The sequence below is a fragment of the Parasteatoda tepidariorum genome, chromosome 10, assembly GCF_982258835.1.
Source record: "Parasteatoda tepidariorum strain Cologne lab strain chromosome 10, Ptep-v5.0, whole genome shotgun sequence".
In the NCBI taxonomy this organism is placed as follows: Eukaryota; Metazoa; Arthropoda; class Arachnida; order Araneae; family Theridiidae; genus Parasteatoda; species Parasteatoda tepidariorum.
In genome coordinates, this window is record NC_141764.1 from 79170265 (window position 1) to 79195932 (window position 25668).

General features: G+C 26.5%; 1 protein-coding gene across 3 annotated transcripts in view; it reads left to right on the forward strand.

The window, feature by feature from the left end:
- The first annotated feature begins 13 nt into the window (after positions 1 to 13).
- LOC107443611 (uncharacterized) overlaps positions 14 to 25668 on the forward strand; it is a 64999-nt gene continuing 39344 nt past the window's right edge. The window contains exons 1-16 of one of the 3 annotated variants that reach the window (XM_043046875.3): positions 14 to 149; positions 2396 to 2477; positions 4400 to 4441; positions 4524 to 4599; positions 5057 to 5238; positions 11549 to 11623; positions 11708 to 11845; positions 14254 to 14433; positions 15186 to 15348; positions 16353 to 16623; positions 17394 to 17517; positions 18320 to 18499; positions 19461 to 19565; positions 21350 to 21608; positions 22605 to 22861; positions 25087 to 25201. In XM_043046875.3, the coding sequence (XP_042902809.2) occupies positions 2415 to 2477; positions 4400 to 4441; positions 4524 to 4599; positions 5057 to 5238; positions 11549 to 11623; positions 11708 to 11845; positions 14254 to 14433; positions 15186 to 15348; positions 16353 to 16623; positions 17394 to 17517; positions 18320 to 18499; positions 19461 to 19565; positions 21350 to 21608; positions 22605 to 22861; positions 25087 to 25201 (2230 nt within the window). In that variant the 5' untranslated portion in view covers positions 14 to 149; positions 2396 to 2414. Of the gene's footprint in view, positions 201 to 281; positions 305 to 2395; positions 2478 to 4399; positions 4442 to 4523; positions 4600 to 5056; positions 5239 to 11548; positions 11624 to 11707; positions 11846 to 14253; positions 14434 to 15185; positions 15349 to 16352; positions 16624 to 17393; positions 17518 to 18319; positions 18500 to 19460; positions 19566 to 21349; positions 21609 to 22604; positions 22862 to 25086; positions 25202 to 25668 lie in introns of those variants that run through there. The other 2 variants (XM_043046878.3, XM_087153119.1) reach the window with 2 other exon arrangements.

Consider the following 25668-nt stretch of genomic DNA (forward strand, 5'->3'; position numbering starts at 1 on the left):
ATTTTGTTTTGCAAACTGGCAACGGTGTTTTTGTTTTATTTTACTTTTTCTAGATACTTCCACTTCTAATTTTTGTGTTATTGTTATTAATAATTATTGTGGGGAGACGTTAATTATAATAATAATTTGTCTTTTGTAGACATTCATAGGTAATATTTACTTCCCGTTTGAATTTCAGAAAAGTCTTTAACCTCTATATGGTTCACTAATCGTATATTGAAAGTTTTTAAATGTTGTGTTTCATATCTTCCTTCTTCCTATTTTTGCATAATTTAAAGAGTGCAATATATGTATGATTCAGTTTGTAGGTGACTGTTTCTTAAAATTTAAATCCTAATGTACATTGTGATATAAAATTTATTCAAAATATATATCGATATTTGCTGTACTAATACAGTTCCGATTAGATAGTGTATCAGATCAATTATTCACACGTAATAGTTTTCTTTTCTATACGAATTTACTTTCATTAATGAAAATTAAGAAAACCCTATCAATCTCAACTTCGACATTAATATTGTTATTCACAAATTACCTTGCAAATGCTTTGAGGATAAGAGCTTAGTTAAATAACATATGTGTTTTGTTAACCACTCTTTTTTCTAGGATAAAAAGAGATTAAAGTAGTCATGATTTAAGGAACATTAAATGCTTTTTCTTCATAGTCTTTATAGAAGATTTCTAAATTGGTACCAGCGCCAAAGAACTCATCACATTTTGGTTACAACCAGGCAACTCATGAAACAAAAATAGACAAAAGAAAAAAAATTAACTCAAAGATTATTGTTCATAACCATCCCTCGGATTTTTTCTTTTTTGTTAAATTTTAAAAACTTCAATTGTTAGGGCCTCTTGGCATTGTAAGGAAAGACAGGTATAGATATTAAACAAAAAATGAAAAACCAGCTTGTTATAACAGTTTATTTTAACACAACAATTTCTGTCATTCTGTGTCTTTTTCTTATAAAGACCAGAATCTTTCACCATAGGATAAAATTACATTTAATGTTCTGGAAGAAAATTTTTCACTGGCACTGTTCTACTAGTATTGTTTAATCTAATAACAATTATTTACAACATATAAATTTTCATTGTGAATTGGACTCAAATTGTTATTTCTATTTATAATGATTAACATTTTGATTGCATAGATTTAAACTTAAGATAGAACATAAGGAAAAGATAAGTTAAGACTGATTTAAGCTACAAAGGGAAAACTAGAGTGTTAACTCTAAAAAAAAGAAATATTAACATTATAAAAAATTTATTAGTGAAAGTTATTTCAGGCTAAAATAATGATAAACTTTATTAGAATTAATAATTGCTAAAAATCTAGATTATATACAGAATTTAGGGATAAAAGATGGCACTATAAGTTTTGATTGGCGCTTACTCAACGCTGTAAAAATTTATCAAATTGTGTAATAATATGTGAACTATATTTGATCTAGAAAAATTTTTAAATTACCCTCTTATACTATTTTATGTGTATATACTGATTCTCTCTCATTATCAGAATAACAGAAAAAGTTGTAATTTATAAAAATAATTGAAGGCACGCTAATAGATAATCTCTGGGCATAAATTTTTTTCAAAAAAAGTAAACTAAATAAAAATTGATAAACATTTTGAAGGATTTTTCTGCAATTTAAACTAAAAACTATGAGAAGTTAAACATTTAAAGTTGCATTTAAATTGTGTATTCTAAAAATTTAACGAGTTGAGAATAATCCTAGCAAAGTAAATATTTTAAATAGTAATCAGAATTAAACCTATAAACACAAAAATTAAATATCAATCGAATTCTTTTTTTAGTATTTCGTATGATTCTGTAAGAAAAATCAATTAATAACAAAGCATACTTAAAATGTAATAATATTCATAATTTTCAAAACCTTAGAGAATTCTCTTGCTGTACTGGGTTCCACTGGTTTGCCTGGTATTGCCCCAATCAGATTCTAAATTTAGAATCTGATTGGGGCAATGCTAGGATATAATAAAGAATATTTATTTTAATCAGAAGGTTACAATTAAAAAAAGTATTAGAAAATATTTTCTAATATTAATGAAAGCCTATCATTTGCATAAAAAAGAAAAAATATCTCCTATTACTGAACAGTCCAGAGTTTTGCTCTACCGACTACATTCATTGTACAAAGGCAAATTTATTATTATAACCTTGTAAAAAAACACATTTCAATTCCCTATGCTACTTCATAAAAAAAAAATTTTAATGTCTTGTTTTTTTTAAAGAAGGAGTTAAAAGTTTATTTGGTTGATGGAGTAATAATTAGCTTCCTAGGACATAGCATCTTGCTCAAAACAATTGCTATTTATGCAAAAAAAAAACTGTCATATCAATTTTGATTTTGAAAGTATTTATATATATTTTCAGATTTGAGAAAAGCCCCACCATGCTTTCCGTCACAGTGAAGACTTTGGATTCGCAGAATCATTCATTTAATGTTCCAGATGAGGTAAATTAAAATTTAAAAAATAATGTGAACTTTTATTCAATTTTTCACAAATTTTAACATGATAATATTAATATATTTAACAATATGTTAATATTTTTGTTGCTTTAATACTTTATGTTTACACATTTAGGTATTGTACCTTTAAATTTAAATTGCAAGTATGTTATTATCTAAAATTTAATCTCCCAGATAACAGGCTACAATATCATTGTATTATAGTCTCTTAAGCAAGTTGTTCATTTAGTATCATAGTTTTTACCAGTTTCTTGAAATTTTATCATTGCTCAAATAAAACTGGGCTGCAAAATTTAGCTTATAAAAAAGAATTTGGAAATTTCAACTTACATTTAGTTTTACCTAGTACCGCTAACTACTGTGACATTTGACTTCTACTAACTACAATGACATTTTTGCAACCTGAATAACTGAATGACATTTTTACAACCTCAATAACTGAAGGACATTTTTTACCTCAATAACTGAAGGACATTTTTGAAATCAGCTTTCTAGCTTGCAAGAATCATGCACCTAAGTATTCGCTATTTGAGACGATAATTCTATCTTTTTTTTTCTCTCTTCCTCCAATCACCGTTCTGACAGTTAGCACTACTAATTTTCGAATATTTTTTTTAAAAGTCTCGACATTATTAATAAGTTATTATTTTTATAACACTTAACTCTTGAAACGTACTTTTAAATCTCTTCTATATATGGTGGGCAAAATAAAAAAACGGGCCATCCTGAATAACTTTTGTTCTAATGATCGGATCTTCGCATTCTAGGAGTCAATCTTTATTTGAGAGGGTGACCTCAAAAAAAAAAAAAAACACATTTAAGCCAATTTAAAAAATTTCACACACAATTATAAAATTCATTTATCTAAACATAATTCCATGGGTAAATTATCTTTTAGTAAATATTTATCATTTTTTTTAATGTTTTATTTATTACTAGTCGGAAGAAAAATTTGAATTGTTAGGTATAAAATTTTTTACACCATTTTATTGAATATAATTTTGCATAGCAAAATACAAAATTTGAGTGAAATTAGTCAAATTGTTCCTGAGAAATTGAATTTCATTAAGAGTGAGTCCTAGAACGTGAAAATCCTACAAGGAGATCAAAATTTATTAAGGGTGGTCTGTTATATTATTTTGCGCTTTGTACTGAAGAAAAAACTATTCATTGTGGAAAAAAATTCAGATAATTTCTTCTTCGAGCAATCGCGTGTCTAAACTTTCAAAAATGTATAAATGTCTGAGAAAATTTATTTGAAATGAAAATGTGACATTGCACGTTATTTAATATTGTGGTTTAATCGTTGGTTTAAATTTGAAAAAAAAAATAGTTAGTTTATTTTATTTGTCTCAATTTTCAAAAGGGATTTCACAGAAATTTTAGGTACTTTCCTTTACTAACAAAAATCATAGAACTTTGTCACCAATGTTCCTCTCAGTCCAACTTAGCTAGCAGACTTAAATGAATAAATCTTAGTTAAGGAGATAATGTCTATCTTTGTCTTCTGGTGCAAGTTGTCAACATTCTCTTAAATTCTGTTGTGTGCATAAAGAACTGTTGACTTACTAATCGAAAATTAAGGCATTAATGTTTAATAAATGAAGATATCCTTTTAAAAATATAAGTTAATTGTTAAATAAACATAATTAATATCGGTTAGGAAGCCAGTGCTCTGAACGAGATGTAATTTAAAAGAGTAGTCAACAATGAAACTGAAACTTATTAGAAGTTGATATACATTACATAAAAATTAAACCGCTCTATCCAGTGGCAAAATTTATAAACGTTGAATTGGAAAACTGTTACTCATAAAATATATGTAGTTTAATAACACTTTTCAAGCATTTTACATACATAAAATACTAGTTTGTTTTTCACTGATGGTTTTTTCCCCTTCCTATTAGAGTACAGTAAAAGAGTTTAAAGAACAAATAGCTCCAGTATTGGTAAGTTTTCATTTAATACTTAAATTTTTGATTTGTATAATATTATCCTTTTTAATCTTATTTATTATTGTTTTTACTTTAGAATATAACAGTTGACAAGCAAAGACTGATATTTTGTGGAAAGGTATTGAAAGATGACAAGAAATTATCAGAATATGGTAAGTTTATATGTACTTGTTTTATTTTGTAATATGGAGTACAAAGTCCTATATCAGTACATATGTTTTCTGGATACTTTTTAATAAACAAATTTCTTTTCCTTTTATTAAAAAAATTTTTTTTTATTTATTTCCTCCTACTGCTTTTGGAGGGGCTAACATTTATATTACTCTAATGAACACTCTTAATGACTTTTAGACTTAAAGACAAGAGCTGAATGAAAATCGTGGGTTAAATGGGATTTTTTTTTTAATTTTATCATATAGAACATTCTTATATTTTATTGTTTTAATCTTCATTTACCTTAATGACTTTTTATTCCTAAAAATCTATTTTCTGGGCCTACGTCCTGACAGTTCTGAATACAGGACTTTCCTTTGTATAATTTTAAATTAGACCTTTGACTTATTTAAAAATTAGTCTATATTTGTGTTATAAATCATTTTCTTTCCTTAGATGTTGATGGAAAAGTGATTCATGTTGTACAAAGTTTACCACCCCAAGGAAATTCTAGTTCATCTTCAAGCTCCTCGAGTACTACAAATGGAGGAGGATCTAGGGGTAGTAGAGATGCAGCTGGATTTCTACTTGGTGCTTTTTCAATCCCTCAAGATTTAGTTGACCCTGCACAAGTTCAGGTAGCAACATATGCTTTATTTTTATCCTATATTGCATGCTTACATAATAACCCACTAGTGTGCCAATGTGTCTTAATCCAAATGTGTGCTCTTATGGAAGAAAGTTATAAACCTCAATCGTCCAAGAGGCAATTTTTTATAAGTCATTTTTTAAAAAGTTAGGAGCGTAGCAAAGTTTTAAACTTAAGAGGAGGCGGTACCCAGATAAAAAACCGGAATTGGCAAAATCAGAGTTGTAATAGTCACACTTTGGGGGCGTCGCTTTGAGGAAGGAGTGAATTGGTACAGTGACAGTGATATATGATAGAGGGTCAGTTAAACTATCCCATCCTTCCTTAGCAAAACTGAACAATATAAGCATTAGTTTCGAAAAGTGATTCTGGGTACGCGGTCTTTTATTTTTAAACCCATTCTTAGTTTCGTTGTGAAATATCCAGAATAGACATTCTAACTATTTATTTGTATGTAAATAGGTGTTTACAAGATAATGGGGATTACTTATATCTTACAATTAATTCGTTTCAAATTAAAACACCAAGAAGAATATAAATTTTTATTAATGTGTGTGGAATTAATGGAATTAATTAAAGTTTTAATAATCGGAGCTAGAACTGCTAATTATATTGAGCTGTAAATATATGAAGAAATATAATTATAAAAATTCTGAAAAATACATAATTTATTAAAACGTAGGCAATTCATCAAGTCATAATACAGAATTAAAAAAATTATTAAAACTTATACTAATATAATAAAAAGTTATAAAAATAAAAAAATAAGAATTAATTATAAAATATGATAAAAGAAAAATCAAACGTGTTTCTCAACAAAAGATTTTTAATATAATTTTCTTCAAAAAAAAAATTTCAAAGATAAAAGCTATTTTGCAATAAAATACTAAAAATTGGTGATATATTTTTTTTCTAAAAATTTTAATGCAACTCGCTAATATCACCAACATGCTCCCCTATCTCATTGTAACATGCTCCCATTGTCTCATGATTAAATTAATCTGAATACATTGTATGTTATTAAATTTATTGTATGTCTTAATGGATTAAAATAAATTAATGGTGACATAAATTAAAAATTGATTTATTTAAAATGTAGTTTTAGCGATGATTATTTGAATACATATAAAGTAACGACTTTTAATAGCAAGTCTGTCTAATTGCTATAACTACTTATTTTAGAGAATAATAATTCTGATTCAATAATTGCAAATAATGCTGACAAAAAAACAAAAGAAAAGAAACTAATACTAAAATATTGAATTAAAATATAAAGTCAGGCAAGAATAAATAAAGTAAATAGGCATTATGATGAACAGGCAATAAAAATTTTAAGAAATGTTAAAATATAATATTCATGTTTAAATCTAGCATTACTATATAAAACAAAATAAATAAAAATCTGAGCAACAACATGTGTTGCTGAGAAATAAAGAGCATTTGCAAGAAGGAAAATTATAATATACAATCGTTGACACTGTGAAAGCAAAATTTTAATGAGAAAACTCATGATACTAGGTAGGCAATTCTGTAAACTAGCACAAGTATTTTTTCGGGCAAACTTATGGTGCTAAATAGTTGTGGAAATTTTGAAGATAAAATATGAGTAACTAAAACAAATAATAGTGAAAAAAAAATTCTTTTTAAGAATATACACTATGCTGTACAGTTGCAAACATTAAATTCGAAAATAATAATAATATATATATATATGTACATTTAGCACTGTCAGCAATGTGAAGAAAATATAACATTATTAATAAAATCTAGAAATACTATACAAAATAAAAATCTGGATGCTGAGAGATAAGAAGCACTTGCTAAAGGGAAGGGAAAATTAAAATGTATGTATATGCATGTACATTTATGTATGCATATGCATATATATATATATATATATATATATATATATATATATATATATATATATTTGGTGGCATTATTAATTATAAATTTAAAATTACGAAAATTATACTGCGATTTTTGAATTCTTTTCATTAATAGCTGCAATTATGTACTGTGGGTTTCTTATAGGAAGTGATCTTGTAAAACGAGGATCAATAATTTCTGGCAGCATTACAGAAAATTAATTACAACAAAAGTAAAAATATAACGAAAAAATTTATTTATATCTGGTCGCACCGTGAAAAAAACCTTTTTTACAATTAAACATAAAGCATAACAGCTGCGAAAGTTTGCAACTATAAGAATAACATGTTAAACCTATTATTGCTTCTACTAAAATTACGTTTTTTGGAAAATACATATGATGCTAAAAAATAAGAAAAACTGGCAAATATACAGTTAAAATATGAACTATAAATCAGTAAACACTGTGAACGCAACATTTCTTTAGAATACCATAATACTAAAAAGTAATTAAAATTTGCAAATGTGGAAGTACTACAAGGATCATAAAATTTATTGACACAGTCAAGAAGTATCTTTTCGTATAAACACATAATGCTAAATAGTGGCAGAGATTTGAAAATGGGAAAATAAAACAAATTATACAGGGAAAAAAATTTCCTTTTCAAAAATATACATGACGCTGCACAGTAATAAAAATTAGATTTGAAAATACTAAAATAAAATATGTTCATTTAACTCTGTTAGCACTGTAAAGAAAATGAAACGTAATTTCAGAAAAACTCATTATTATTGAGCAGTTAGGAAAATTTACGAAATGGGAAAATATAATATTCATATTTAAAACTAGCAATCTATATTTACGAACATAAAAACCTGAGTAACATTATATGATGCTTAGAAATAGTTAGCATTTGCTAGTGAAGAAATTAAAATATAAATCACATATCGGTTATTATATCGGATAATTTAAAGAAATTGCCAATTAATAATTTTAGAAAATTGACTTTTATTTAAGAAAAAAATAAATAAAACAGAAAAGAGACAGAGAAGGAAAAATGAATTGACTGTTATGCACATAATTTCAGCCAAGGATTTGCCCGAAATGGATTTGCACACGGTAAAAATTGCATAAATTAACGAAGAAGTTTTTTAGTAAATTTATTCACAATAACATACAATTAACTTAATGTTTTTATATAGAATTTAATTACTTTATTTGGGTAACCATTTTTTTTTTTTATCAAATTTTGTCTGTTTGTTTTTTGGATAACTAAACATTACTACATAATCTTTTAATTCTACACATTTGATTAAAAATGGTATTAAAATAGATATTTTTAAGAACATTAGAATTCCAAATAATTTATTTGCCTTAAAATAAAAATAATTTCTTTTACAAAATAGACCAACAAAGCAGATATTTTCTTCTTTTATAATACCCAAATCCAAAAAATTAAAGCTATCATTATGATTACGAAGCGAGGTTAATTCCTAGTGGTAAATATTATTAAATAAAAGAGTATATTCATTAAAATTGAAGATAATTAAATCATCAATAAATCTAAAAACAAATTTAGTATTAAGAGTACAATTTCTTTTTTATTAGTGCAAAAAAAAAATTAGCTAAGAGAGATGAAACATTAGATCCTTCCGGTATTCCATCAATTAGGAAAAAAAAAATATCTTTTCCATTTTAAAGATAATTATTGAAAAGACAAAAATTAATTGAAATTTCCCAATAATCAAAATCGCAATTAAAAAATTTTCCAAAACATAGTAATAATTCAAAAGAACATCTTTTAGTTTAGAAAGGGGAATGCTATTGAAAGATCTTGGAAATCATAAGTGGCAATAGAATTAATTTTATTATGTTTAATAAATTCTAAAATCAGTGGATTATTAGTGATAATCCAAGAAAAATCCTCTTTAATATGTAATATTGTTGATAATTTTATTTAAGTAGTTAAAGAAAAAGGTGCCAAGTTTAATTAGGAAAGTATTAGACCCACATGTGACTGTTCTGAAATTTATAGTAATTTTATGAAATTGCCAATTGAAGGTGCCAAGTTTAATTAGGAAAGTATTAGACCCACATGTGACTTCTGAAATTTATAGTAATTTTATGAAATTCAGGACTGATATTTAAGTAAAGAAATTTCATATTGCTAGTTTAAATTTTTAACCTCTTATATAAAGCTAAAAAAAATTTAATGACAATATTATTATTTAAATTACGAAGTTTAAAATTTTTACTATTTCTAACTCCGTATTTAAAAGTGCTGCACAAAGTTTTTTACAGAAGATTGCATAATTATTGTTAGCTTAATTAATATATAATTAGCTAATTAAATATATTTATCCTACAATGTTTTGATAAGTTGTTATTGCCAAAATTAAGAAGAAAAAAAAATAATAAAAAACATAAGAAAATTCGAAAGAAATTCTTCCATCCTAACTCATTTTAAAGAAAGAGAATGAAATAAAAACTATTTTCAACCACAACGGAAGACCCCAAGGCTATTTAACCCCTCAACTATTCAAAGAAAGTAAAGAGGCTTTTCTCCTAACCCCCCAAAAGATCCCCCCCACTAGAACTTTTACTCGTATTGGTAAATGAAGGGAGGACAGATGGGAGGCGTGGTTTAGGCTCTTTTCCCAATTTTTTTAGGAATTTTTTCATCTTTCTTTCCTAATAACACATTTTATAATTGAAGAAAATAATTACTAGTTATTTCTTTTGGTAGCTTGAAATGTATAGTTCGAGTACGTGAACTCAAAAATAAGGATTTACTGAATGAATTTTGATAAAAAACGGATTTCTAGAAGATATCTCTATTACCGATATTTAAACTCCATTAATAATTTAAAATTTATGGTAAAACAAAAAGAGATTTCATAAAACCTTAGAGTAAACTATGAAGTTTCAAATGCTGAAAGAATTTTTCCAAAATATCAAAATGCAAAAAAGTTATTAGCAAATGAAGCTCCCATAGAAAAAGCATTAGCAGCTGGCATTGAGAGGGTAGGTATTGCGTCCTCTTAAGCTCACAAGAATTAGAGTTTAAACAAGTTAAATTATATTATTCATTGTAATTTTAGAGTAAATTTATACTTTTATCCATTGTCAAAAATTAACATAAAATTATTGGAAGAAATTTTTATTAAATACCATAAAAAAATTAGGCATTTTTTCTAAACAAAAGAGCTAATTTTGAGCATTCATGCCCAAGACTTCCTAGATTATTTTTTCAAAAACATTCCACTTTAAAAGGACAATGGCTTTTCATAATTATGATAAATATGAAAGATTTTGTGCTGTAACAAACTGTAATTTAAACAAAGTGTTACAGATGGAAAATTGCTTATAATTAAGAATAATTAACTGTGATCATATTTAATAAGTGAGAAATTTTTGTATTTTCTTAAAAATCGGTCCATTTGTGGATTAAAGTGTTTCAGTTTAATCAATGCTTTATGAATGTACTTGCAAACAGAAAAATATTTCACACATAGCAACAAAAAAATTAGACTAATGTATATTTGATTTATGTCAAACATATATTTGTTTAGTTCCAACTTAAACTATTTTTACATCTCTATGACAAAATAATAATAATCTCAGTATAATAAAATGTAGCACCTATTTCTGTTAGTTATAATTCAGACACAGAATTGTAGTTTTTATTTATTAATGTATAATTTTAAGTTAATGTTTATTGAATTTTCTAGCAGTAATAAAGTGTTATTAACTATCGAAAGAAATTGTTTATTTATTCATGTACAGGGTATCTGGCCACCTGTAAAGTCATGGATTTAGGTGTTGAAGAAAATGTGTCATTAAATGTCATGATTTTAACCATTTTTTAAAAAAAAAAAATCGTGGAAAGTCATGAATTTAGGTTGCCGAAAAATCTAATCTCTAAAATGGAATTTACAATTTCACGGTGTTTCGAATATAACTTTTCTGATTTCAAAATTTTTTTCGTATATTTATTTTTTTATTTTATCAATTTAAAATTCTAGTTTAGGCTTTTTATATTACTCTTACTTTTAAGAAGCAATAAAACAGGTTTAAATAACTACATCTATCTGACTGTATTTAGTTATATGCTTTTGTATTTTTTAGCTATTTTATAGCTTCAACTCTTTTTTTGACTCTGTTTTTTAAATTTTAAATCTATAAATTTGAAGATACAGAGTATAACAATTTTGGTTATACCTATCATTTCAATTACAGCTATTATAATGCTTTTTTAAATTTATTGTTGTGTTTTTGTCGGAGAAAATAGTAACTGTAAGTCGTGAAAAATTCATGGATTTCAAAATCTAAAACGTAGCAGATACCCTGCATGTATTTTACAAACTGTTAATGATTTAGAGTTTTCTAAAAGTGTTAAAAATGACTAATATAAATCAATTTTCAACAGAATATTGTTCACGATGTAGTATCAGGAATGGGTGGTGAAATTGGAAGAAATGCAACTGTAATGTCAAGAGCTTCAGTATGTATTATATGTTTATTTTTGTATGCCTTGCAGTTGATACATGTATAACTTTGTTTTCACTGTTTCAATTTTAATTTACAGGATGATGGAACAGTTGATGTACATATTAATTTAGGTAGAATGCCAGTATCAGTACCCATGCACAGTGAAGCTCAACTTAGAATGAACAGGGTTCAAACAATGCTGATACGTGCTAATCATCTGATGGACACATTAGAGGTAAATTCAAAATCTTAAAGTTGGTATTTATGGAGATCATTTAATTTTTAATAAAATTTTAATTGAAATCAAGCAATAAGAAAAGTAGTTATAAGTCTTTCTGATATTAACCAATTGACTAACTAAAATCTAATGTGTTTACACATTGCAAAATAGCACATTTTAGTCAGCCAACATGTTAGCAACTGCAGTCTTAATCTGTATATTCTTATTGAAGGGGCATAATTTATCTCTTTGTTGCTTAAAGAATAATGATATCTAAAAATTGGTTAATGTTTAGAAGCAAATAGTTTTATATGTTTATTGTTTTGTGATATTTGTGGAGGTGTGGCTAGCTGTATAAGCTTATGGATTAACTATGAGAATAGTCATATAAATGTTAGCATTTAGAAATTGATAGTAAATATTTTTTTTTACTATCTAAATTAAGTTATTTATTATTGTGTCAATCTTAAAGCCCCTCAAAGAGTTATCTTATTGACGAGCACAAATTTCATTACCCGGAAGTGCTCAATTAACTTTTTCCTCTCTTTCATTTGGTTTATTGCTGTTATTGAACCATTTATTTTTAATGTGCATCTTTTTTTTTTTTTTTTTTTCTTTTTTGTTACTCTTAGTGCATTTGCTTTCTTCTATTTCTTAAGTTTAACAAAATAACTGCATTCAGAATACAAAAAGTTTGAAAAAAGAAAATAAAAGAAGTTCATTCCTGAGGCAGAATATTATTTTTCATGCTAAAAGTGTTTATTACTAAAGTAAAATATATACCGATTAGATCCCCCCCTAAATTTTAACGAAAATCGCAATTGGGGGAAGGATAAATGGTAACAAGGGGAAAATGAGAAAAATTTAACATATTTAATAAAATGGAAATATTATTAGACTTAATTAACTGTGAAATAAATTAAATTAAAATTAAGTAATAAAAAATAAAATAAAAAATTTTCAAATTATTATGATTACATCGTTAAAAGCAATTGGCAAGAACGTGTAAAAATTCTTTTATAATTGTTTTTTTCTTTTTCTTTAATGCTAAGAACAAAAGATTTAACTTAAATATATTTATTTAAAAATATTTTTAGTCGGAAAAGCTTTCAAATCTTGCAAATACAAATCCCACTGATTGATTTTAAAATTGTGTCAATACAAATCACACTGTTTGATTTTTAAATTGCGCGATTACAAATTGCAATTTATTGCTTAGAAATCACAGAATCGATTTTTGGTATTATAGTCATGTGAATATGAATTGCGGTATTGGATTTTAAAAATACATGAAAAAAATTATGAAATGTGGTTATTTAACCACGTGAATATGAATCACGTCATTTAATGTTTAAATCGCTTGAATTTGAATTAAGTATAGTTTTTAAATTGCGATGAAATATCTGAAAAATTTAAGGATTTCTGTGGAGGCACGCATGTGTTTATATTATCTAAATCGGGGCCTTAATCAGTTATGACTGCAGATCAATATTGGTATGAAACTATAAGTGGGAATTTCGTTCAGTATTTTGCTTTAACAGGACCTAAAGACCTATGAGGAACAGTTTTTTCTTTCTTTTACTTTCTAAAATCTATAAAAACTAAACAGGATGAGCTTTAAAATTATAAATTTATGAATATTGAGGCTATTTTAGATTTTTTAATAATACTTATTTAGTTGTCATTTACTATTGATTTTATGAAAAAGTTTTATGAATTAAACTAAGGTTTCTATGGTATATTTTTCTTTCTAAATCTTTATGTTAATAGTTTTATTATTTGGCAGTAATAGAATCTTTTTTATTTAGAAGTTAGTTTCTAATATTCCCTTTTTCGAAAATAGTTTGAACATTTTTCAAGGGCTGTACTTTCGGATATGTAGATCTGTTATTGATATGATGTATCAATCCCTTTGTTAATAGTTTTATTATTTATATAGTAATATAAAATCTAGAATTCTTTCATTTAAATTTTATGATTAATATTCCCTTATTCAAAGGTAGTTTGAACATTTACCCAAATGCTATTGTTTCTGACCTGTAAATCTATTAGAGTTATGATATATTAATCCTCTTATCAAAAGTTTTCAAACTTACTGTAAAGTATTATTATGTTGTGAAAGATTTAATACTTTTTATCCTATGAAAAAACATTTAATCAAAAATATCATTATTTAAAAAAGTTGTTCCACACAAATTATTTCTTTAATTATTATTCAAATGCTTTATTTTTTTTATGCTGTTTCTGCTTTTCCTCTTTTTTCATTTTTACTATCTCATTCCTGCAAATCTTAATTTCGCACATTTATTACGTTAAACGCTATTTTCAGTTTAGCTATGTATAACAATATTGATTGTAAGATAATTAAATAATTAATCTACTAATAATTTTATTAATTATTATTTTTTTTTCTTTCAAAATAGGATGGAGCAAACTCAACCAATGGAAATGTTGCTGACTCTTCCTCACAAACAGAAACTAGTGAACCTGAAAACACTGCAATGGAATCTGAGACAAGTAATCCTGGAAATCCTTTAAATGATTCAGTTTTTGAGAATATGGATTCTGCATCTGCTCCAGTTAGTGCTGAAGTTAACACAGAGGTAGATTATTAAACTTTGTTCTTTAAGGCTGTGAGCATTTTATAATATATATATATCAAACTGTACATACAACATCTGTGTGCAGTTTGATTTTTTTTTTTTTTTTTTAAATCTCTTAAGTTGCTTTTGAATGTGGAGGCAAATTAACTTTTAATTGGCTTATTATTTAATTTGACATTTTGAATGTTTTAAGAGTTGATTCTTATTTTAAATCCGCTTTGAAAATTAATTTTATTTTCAATGTTATAATTACTTAATTACTACTACTTAATAATAAGTTATACTACTTAATTACTTAATTATTTAACTTAAATGGGGGGTTTTTTGTGACCATTTTAAAATAGCTAAACAGTATTTTTTTTTCTCCTTTTTTTTAAATTTTAAAGACTATTTTTCTTCTTAAAAATTCATGTTTTTATTCTGTACCATTATTATTAAAGTTTATTTTACAATAATTTTAAAAAAATGAGAATTGTGTGTGTTTTCTTATAATTAGTATTATTATTTTCTATGTTATTAGTTGTATAATCGTATTCTGAATAGAAAACTCTTTGACTCTCTTAACTTTTATGAATTTTTTATAGTTATAGTTTTTGTTAATGATGTGTTATATTAAAAATCTTTTGTTAAACAACAAAAGTTTTTATGAATTGTTAAAAGTTAGAAATAGAATTTTAATAGTTATATTATAGTATTATTGTATTAATTAACGGTTTTTAAATTATACAATTCTTTTCTTCGAAATTTTTCAGATAAATGTGGACGTTCCAAATGAAATATCAATCAACCGAGAGACTTTCCGGTTTGAAGGTCTTGCCCAGGCTGCTCAAGCAGCAATTTCTGCTGCTTTTGCCACTGCTGCAGCCGCTGCCAGAGCAGCTGCAACTAGTGTAGGGAGTCCTGTTGTAAATAATGGTTTGTATTTTTATCTTTTAATAAATTGAAGTGTCATGTATTCAATTACTTTTGAATTTTATTTATTGTATACTTGTTCGAATAAATTTTTGACTCTCTGAAGAATATGTTAATGAACTTTCTATAAATTTGCTGAACATAATATTTATCTCTCAGTTAGAATTTTTTTTTTTTGTGCTGCCAAAACACATTTTGTCTAGTCAAAATAAGGCTCATAAATGTTATATTATTCATTATCGGAGTGGCGTCACAATTATAGTGTTTAGTGGAAGAAAGTTATAAATTACATTTTTGAGAAAAATTCCATGCAACAGAGAAATGTCCTATTTTTGTATTTAACTATGCAACTTTTTTTATTTTAAGTTTTTCAGAGTTCAAAAAAAGAAGAAAAAACTTGAATTTTTTACACACATTTTAATAAATTTAGAACCAATTTTAGAATCTAAATTAAATGGTTTGATGATAATTTGCTTCATTTTGTATTTATTGGAAGATTTATTTATTTATTTTTAACTCTGCAAATGGAAAGCATGATTTTTAAGATCAATAAAAATGATGGAATTGTGGTTGAAAGAATAATTAAACCAAACTTTTCAAGTTGTCAATTATATCATCAATTTAAGTGATTACTGTCAGGAATTGTGAATTTTTTTTCATTATTGAAAAAAGTTTTTATGTGTTTTGCAGTTCCCTTAAATGCTTTGGGAATATCTTGAAAACAAAATCAGTTGTTAAAGTTAATAAATTCAGGAAAGTTAATTCAAATCCAACCTACATTTATTTAGTTAAATTAATTCTGAAAAAAAAAAATTCTTTCTGTGCAAAAAAAAAGTCATATGTTGTACAGATACTTCAATTAGCATTTAAATGATTGTATATATCTACAAATATATCTGAGAAATGTGATTTTCAACTAATTTAGCACATTAATTTTTGCATTATTTACTATTCTTCAGTGTAATATTTTTTTCTGTTAATATTAAATCTTTAAATAATCAATTTAGTGCCCCTTGACTTGCGAACTGTCTCGGCGGAACCAATGGAGGAATCTTCAACTGAAACTCCTGCCTCAGACTTCATGGATGCAATTCCATCTGAAGAGTTTGCTGTGGATTCAGAGCCTTCTAGTTCAGAACCAGTTTCTGTAAAACCAGAACCTAAACCTGATGCTGCAACTTCCAGTCAGACTCCTTTTAGTCAGCCCATGCCTTCAAATTCTGCATCTGGATCAACGTCTGCAACAACATCAATTCCTCAGCGATCTCGTAGACCTGTGTAAGTTTTTATCGTTTTTGCTAAAGCTCTTCTCCATTTTAAATTACTAGGGAGCCTCATTTGCTGTGTTTTAGGGTTGCAAAAAAGCTATCATTTTCTAAAAAATGTCAAGCCGACTGGTTATTATTTAAAAGTCCCTCTTTAATTTAAAAAACTGGTCTTGATTGGCTTTTAAATATTTAAAATGAATAAATTAGTATACATGCATTTAACTTAATTTTATTAATCTCTATTTAGTATAATACATGTAAAATATGTTAGATTAATTTTGCTTTTTTCTTAACCATTTATTTCATAAATAGATAAAATGCTATTGATGTAATTGCTCCATATTTGCTTCAAAACCAGGCATTTTTCTGAAATTATCTAAACCTTTTCAAACATTTTTTATTTCATTCTAATTTTGTTTTAAATTGATTCATAATAATTATCTTTTTTAATCATACTAAATCTTTAAATAAATTAGACTTATATACTTATTATTAGATATCTACTTATGCTGCATTAAATAAGTTGATTTCTAATTGTAGCTCTTAACTAGTTTAAGATTATTGTTCTTAACTCTTCCGAGGTAAGAGCTGTTGCTTCAAACTGTTTTGAAAGTTGGGTAATTAAAGTTTTTGAGAAGTATTGGGTCTAATAAAAGCCGGCTTTTTAATTTTAGCCTGTCTCTTTAAAAAAAAAAAACAGTTTTTTTTGGCCTGGCTAAAATACATAGTTTCCTCTAAAAATAATTACAATCTTTTTTTTTATTTTATTGTTTTTTTTAGGCAACCAAGTGTTCAAACACTAGCTAATTTATTGGATGAAGTAATACGATTTAATTCAAGGTTGCAACCTAGTTTAGAAAGAGTTAGAGATTTGCTAAGAACTGATGCACCTCTTTCTGGAAGGGTAAGTTTAATTGAAGTTCAATTTTATTCCATGTAAGAAAATTTTGTTTTTGTGCATTTAGGTCTTATTGCTTCACTTTGAAATCATTTGCTTACTAATTTGTTTTTTATTATCTTGTTGAACCAATTGGGTTCATAATATTAAAATATAGTGTTGATTTTGAAAATAAAACCATACAGGTATAATATAAAACTATTTTTATGAAAAAAGCCATATGGTTCATATGGCTTTTTCATAAAAATAGTTTTTAAATTTATCATTTCATAAAGATTATGATCAAGCTCCATCAATTTTGAGTGTGTTCAAAATTGCTTACAAAAAGTCATTCTCAATTTAATATTTGGAAAGTCATAAGTATAATCTCTTTCCAACCATGAGTATCGTAAATTTGTCAGAGCTTCTCAATTTGTATGCAATCTAACCATATTGTTTAATTTATTAACAATTTGTGTTAAACTAGTTAAAAAAAATTTTAATTCTGTAAATTTCAGTCTTTAATTTATTTGTGGCTCCCATTACTGGCATATTGAACACATGTTTCACCTCTATATAATATAGGTATGCTTAAAAATTTTATAAATATGTGTTCAATCAACTTCATTATAAAATAAGTTTTGTACAAATAAACTAAATTATTTTATTTTAATTCAACGCACTGTTGTTAATTTTTTAGGAAAATTATTGATTTGACGACTGTCTTTTTAAACACCCACATCTATACAAATCTAAAACTTAAATCTTAATTATCTAAAGAAAGATAATTATTTTGACTCTTGTTAATAGAATTTTTCTTTCATTACAGCCATGTGCTGATGCTCAGCGATTATTCAGCAGAATCTCACAGATGCTTCACTTCCTGAGCCATGCTTATCATTCTCTTAGTGATTTGCACGTGAATTTCACCCATGCACCACCCCGCAGTCCAAGAGTGAGAATTATTTCATCAGCACAGGGTTCCATTTTACAAGGCCTCCCTATGCAGGTAACATTAATCATGTGGAACTTGAGTGATTAAATTGTGGTTTTATTTAAAACCATTAAGAGGACTCTATACCTCGGAAGAAACTTTTTATCTCAAATTCTCTTTCATCTTCATTGGTAGTTCAAAATTTAGAGTACAGAAAAAGGGATTTTAGACAAACCTAGAGTAAATCAGGTTTCAAATGTTGACAAAATGTTTTAAAAATATCAGTATGCAAGCAAATTAGTGGAGAACTTCCCCTCAGCATAATCCTAAGTAATCATCTCATAATTGGTTTGCATTGGGTATTTTTGAAAAAAGTTTCTGCATTTTAAATTTAATGGCTTACTTTAAGTTTGCCTGAACCTGTTTTTCCTATACTTTAAATTACTTATGAAGGGGATGGCAAGGGATTTTGCCCATGGTTCTCTTAATTTTTTAACTTTAATTGCTCATATATTAAAAATGGAATAACTTTTTCACTTGCAGTATTACCTAATTCATATATACAAGTATATTTATGTAATAAAAAAATAAACTAACAGGTAATTGTATTAATTTTTAGTCTGAAATCTCTTTCTTTCTCCATTTAGAATGAAAAGCTTGTTTACAAATAAGAGTTTAATTTCTTGTAAAAGAACTATTTTTAGATTAAACCTTTAAAAAATTTTAATAGTTATTTTAAAAGTTTTTCCCTTCAGGCTGTATTGACTATAATATTTATTTTTCTTCCTTCATTGTGTGATTATGACATAATTAGGGATCTTACAAAATTTTCTTTAAATAATTCCTAGTATTATAAATTAAACTTTCTAGATTTTTGGCAGGATTTACTATTCTCCAACAGAGAAACGATAAGATAAAGTATTATGATTTCACCTTTTTGTCTTTTTCCTTATGTTTTTCGGCTACAAAAGTTATTAGATATTAATATATATATGTATTATGCTTTTTACTAGCATTTTATTTTAAATTTTTTTAGGCACAAATCAGCATTTCCACCTCAAGTGGTCCGTCATCGACTTCAAATACGACCACTACCAGTAATAATGCAACTAATGAAAGTGCTCCAAGTTCTAATTCAGAAGTAAGTGAAGGATTCTTGTTTCCTTATTGCCAATTACATTAATTTTTCTTCTTATTCTTAAGTAATTCATTTTTAATCTATTTATTCGTATAACATAAGTTCAAACATTTAGTTTAAATTTACAGTCCAAGAATTTTTTTTATAAATTTTAAAATAAAAGAGAATATTCTTACAATAAAAAATTAGCTGTAGTTATAAAAATCAAAAATCCTATAATTATTTTTGCTTTTGTTAACTGTGCCTTTTATTATTCTTACAATTCTTTAAGATCATGAAGAATCTAATCAAGGGTGTCTCAATTTTCACTCAAGTAATTTTGATTGTAAACATAATGCTTTTATGAATGAGTTATACTTTATAAATTATGAAAATTTTAGTTTACTTTTTTTAGTGATGTCTACTGTCCTAAAAGTATTTCCTGATTATTTTTTTTTAAATATATTGTCGTGATTTTTTTCTTTGGCTCACTAGGAAGTCTGTATTATGTCATTTTTAAAATGTATGCCATGTTTAAGTAAAATTCATAAATTTAATTTTGAAAAAAAAATTTTTTTTTCCTCTTTGATATGCCAAAATAATTTTATTCCTGCAAGCATTAGAGGTGGCATTTTTCAAGTTATTTGACCAACAGTCTAGACCTAGTCTAAGTTATTTGACCAACAGTCTAAATTTTATAATTTTTTTCCTTTGCCTTCTATGTGTATGACATATATATATCATATGAATATATATATGATATGAATATATATATGATATGAATATATATATGATATGAATATATATAAGATATGAATATATATATATGAAGTATATATATGACAGTTAATTTTTAATTTATTGTTCTTACATTAGCAATTTTGTTAACTGTTACATCAGTCAATTTATTTTTATTTTATTTTGCTTCATATCAGTAAGTTGCTTTTTTTTTCCTCCTTTGATTTTACTCATTTATAATTATGTTATTTTTATTTTTTTTTTTAGTTATTTTAATTTTTTTTGAAGCATCGGTGCATTATAACGAGTAATTTTTTACTTAAGATAATCATTCTTTATTTTGACATGCCTCTGTCATAAAGCAATGCGTCCTGGAGAGAAAGTTTACATTTATCCCATCAAGTTTTTATCATATTTTTAATTATTTTAGGTTTCTAACTAAATTTTTTATATATATTTGTGATAGAATAACTTAATCCACTTTAAATCAATGAAAAACAACAAAAAAGGAGAAGCAAAAAAGATAAGTAAACCTACTTAAAAGATGTTGAAACATTGCTAAAAACGAGTTTGAACTCACCTCTAATTGTAGTCTATTTCTGGATATTTGATTTAGACAGGATGCATAACATTTTTAAAAAGCGCTTAAAGGTGCTTATTTTTTTAAAAGCCCTTAAAGGTGCTTTTTTTGCTGGATTTGAAAATGGTGCTTAATTTTTTATCTTTTAAAAAAAGATTTTTTCTTTACCACATTGATTGTCATTCTAAATTTTAAAAAATTTCGTGATTTTCACAATTTCCTCTGTATTATTTATCAGAAACTAGCTATTTTATCATGATTATGTAAAGTTTTTGAAAATGTTTTGAATTTTATTGGTTTTATGTTGTTTTTTTTTCCAATTTATTTATTTTTTTTATTTTGAAACGGATTAAAAATATTTTTTGAGTGCTCAAAGAGTACTTAAAAGGTGCTTTTTTTGTTGAAAAATCTAGCTATGTACCCTGTTACATATTCATTTGTCATTGCTATTTTCTTCTGCTTAAAATTAGAAATACTTTTAATGTTTCAGGTTAGACCCACTCCTCAAGTTACTACCCAGACTTCAACATCTACTGCTGACACTCCATCAATTGGAAGAGGACAAAATCCATTAGTTTTTATGGAAGTATCACCGACATTAACTATTGATAATATTGCATCAATGGTGACACCTCAACTCAGTAACGCTGGCTCATTTTTTAATATTGTTCCTGTACCTGAGGGACCTTTCTCAGCTTCTAGCTCTCCTAGGAATACATCTATTTCTAGTGCTGCTGCACAAATAAGAGGCATGGATATTTATTTTTTAATAAATGTTGTCTTTTTAACCTTTCAGAATATTGAAAAAGTGACACCTTTCTATGCGTAGGCTACAACTCAAAGAGGCAGTTTCTGATTTTAAGATAATCTTATGACTTATTTATTCTCTTACAGAAAACATTTTTGTGTTAAAAAAAAAGGAAATCTTAAATATTTATCATGATTTTTACTCAGACCAGATTTTGTATTAAATGGAAAAGTTTAGTTAAGCTTCGAAAAATGTAACATACAAGCAATTTTTCTTGTTTGACCTAAAAGCTTCTAATTAATACAAGTAAATTTTACAGTAATTTTAGATATTTACTTTAACTACCAAACTCAAAATGTTTCGATTTGGTGTCGGTAACCAACCAAGCGGTCTGAATTTAAGTTCGCTGAATTACTAATGATTTAATGAAAATTTTGATTCGTAAACATGAAACCCAATTTAAATAAATAAAATGAAAAATACATTAATTTGCAGTTGTATTTTGAATGCATCCAAAAACAAATTTTAATCTCTTCATTTAAAAGCTAGTCTTATTTTGTTTTTAAAAAAAATTCTAGGCAATGTACTACATTTACACTGTATTCTCTAAATGAGCATACCAAGTATATTTATACTGCTTGTTTGGCAGAATTTTGATAACACATAAATATTTTTCAGTAAAACTCATTTAAAAATTTAAAGTTTAATAACCAAAGAGAAATAAACATAGTATTTATTTTAATTCTTAATTTCAAAATTTATCTTTATATAAAAATTCAGCTTCTAAAGAGTTATAATTATCTTCCTTTTTTTAGTGTTTTTTTCCTCTCTTTTTATTGTGTTATGATGCAAAAAAAGAGCTATTTGGCATTGTTTTTTTAAATTAAATTCTCTAGTTCTAATCCTTCATTGTTATGTAAGTCATTCATAATATAGTTATGAAGTGATAGTGCAATATAGTTATGAAGTGATATTGATAGTCTTTTCATTTCCACAGCACTTGCGGAATCACGAAATGAAGCAAATACAGATTCCTCTAGAAGTGTGCCCAGAACTACTTCTTCAACTGCTGGAACTTCCTCTAATGGTCAGGCTCCTCCTCTAAACATTCCATTTCGCAGTTTGATTCCTGTGCCTCTTACATCGATGGGAAGCTTGCACACTTTTGATTCTGGTTTGCCCTGTCATTCCGTTTGGGCATTGGAACCATCTCGAAGACGACACAATGCTGGCGGATCTCGAACTCCCAGTGCTGTAAGTGAACATTTATATATATTCATTTATATTTATTTATTATTCTGACCTACAAACTCTGAAGTTTTTTTGTGTCCAATCTCAGAACATCAGGCCGGCAAAGTATTTTCTGAGGCTTTTTTCATTGTAAGTGTGTTAATGGGAGGACCTGCACATTGTTTCCATACAGCCCTCAAAACTTTCCTCCATGTCAGCGATTTCATATATCAAATGTATTTAGTTTATCGTTTATTCCTTTTTTAGAACGTGTAATATTTTGAAATATCTGAAGACTGATAAACCAAGAAAAAGTATTACATTACTTTTACACAATGCAGTAAAGAAAAAAACTGTACTAACAATTTTTAGGGGTAAAGAAGTTACTTATATGAATTCAATTTATAGAATATGCAACTTATTTATTTTTATTTTTAATATAATTGTTTTGTTTATTACGCTGTACCACATTCAAAGAAAAGTCTCATGCCTTTGGAATTTCTAATGTTAGCAGGTCTGTAAATAACTATATTAAAATCACAGTTATTGGAAGCCAAATAATAGAAAAAGTTTTCTCTGTTAGGATGAATAATATTTATTTTTTGTTGTTGAAATTTTTTATAAAATATTAAGTTGTTAACAAACAAAAAATAAAACTAAAATTATTTTTTATTTTATTTTATGCATGAGCATTCTTAATATTCTAATATTTTCATAACTTTAATGCACTTTTTCAATAGTTTTTTATATCTTTTAATATATCAAGCACTATTTTTCTCCCCTTGACAAAGATATTAACACATTATTTTAAACAAATTTGTTTTTCTTGTGAAAAGATTTTTTTAAGCTTCATTGACATGCTTAATTCTGTTGGTTTTAATTTCTAGTTTTATCTAAATTTTTAAACTACTTACTTCGTGTAAAAAAAATTCTTTGTACTTTTTTGTTTCTTCATTCCCCACCTCTTTTTGCTGTCAGTCAGTCAAAGTTTTGATATTTCTTTCAAATTAGTCCCCATTTCACAAACCAAAACCTCTAAATGTATTTGTTCTGAATAACTTAAGCCAGAGGTTGCCAAAGTGGTCTATATAGACCCCCAGGAGTCTATTTAACATAAGCGGGGGTCGATCTGAGCCAGGGGGTCAATCCGAACCGGAAGGTTCGATTGGTCGAAGGATTATCAGTATTTTTCAGATATGTGACAGTTAGAAATAAAAGAAGACTTGGAAATATATACAGGTAATCTTCAAAAATTGAGCGACGATTTTAAACTGTGTTTTGTTGATTTGGAAAACATTGACATCCCTGATTGGATTATTGTGCCATTTTCTGCTCAAATTGAAAACGTGGACATCAACCTGCAAGATGAGCTAGCTGAATTATTATGGGGATTTGAAGCAAAGACGCTTTTTAAAAATTTAACAATAAGCAAATTTTGGACAAATATAAATATAATGCAAAAATATGTAAAACTTTACAAAATAGCTCAGCCATTTATGATAGCATTTCCAAGTTCCTATATGGTTGAAGCCGGTTTCAGTCACGTAAATTCAATTTCAACTAAAAACAGAAATAAATTAAATGTTCGAGATAAATAGATTTAAATAAATTAAGTTTCGAGAGGATTTAAGATTAAAATTGACCAATTTTGAATCCAATATAACGAACCTTGCAAAAAAAAGAACACCAGGCACACCCATGTCATTGATTAAGAAGCAATAAATCCGTAGTTACTTATTATTTCTACTTACTTATAATTACTTATTATTTCATAAATATTAAGGTATTTATATTTCAACATTAATATATTTTTCATTTAACTATTGTTACACTATGTACTATTACTCTAATAAATGTTCAAAATCATAAAATAAATGTACAAGCACAGTATCTAATAGAGTTTTATTTTAATTAACAGAAAATTACTTTTATGGGGGTCGATGGAGATTTCGAAAAATTATGTAGGGGTCGATGATCAAAAAGTTTGGCAACCCCTGACTTATGCAATAAGTGATAATCTGCATAACCAGTCGGATCCATCATTACTATTGATTCTCTAACATTTTTCAAAACTCACAAAAAGTATTTAATTATTTCATCAACTGAAATCTGTGCCTTTTTTTTAAGTGGGTAGAAAAAGTCTGTCTTGATTGACAAATTGTCATGTTGTTCCCTCTAGAAAAAAAAAGTATTTTTTCCATTAAATTATTAAGCGTTCTGATTAATGAATGACCTATACTTATTTTTAGCACCAGCAGCCAGCTTTAACTCCTAATTTTCCTGGAAGACAAGAGGATCAATTGCAGCAAGTCATTAGCAATATTGTGATGTCATTATTAAACCACAGTCATAATCAAGCTCCTGGTAAAATGAATATATAATTGGATTTTATATTAAACTGTGACATTATTTAAATATGTATTTTTCATGTATCCATTTATTGTTTTTTCAATTTCGAGCACTTAATTCAATTTATTGTTGTTTCAGTTAACTCAATATCTTTTTGATATGCTAGGAAAATGTACATGCTTTTAGATCATGTATGAAGAGACTAACTATACCTTACAATGGCGATTTTGAATGCTTGAATGATCTGTTTTTTATACCCCATGGTTACGACTGGATAAGAAGACCTAAAATTGTCAAAGAATTTTATTTTAAGGAAAAAAAGCTTGTAATTTTTGGTCAAAACCTTGCATCAAACCTGCTAAAGCTTATTTTGAGATTCATGCTTACAATAAGTAGCCAATTAGATTCAAATTAAATAAGTTTAGCATTCATTTTTATTATTTCTTTTGAATATTCTGCTGCAACATGGATTTTTCTTTCAG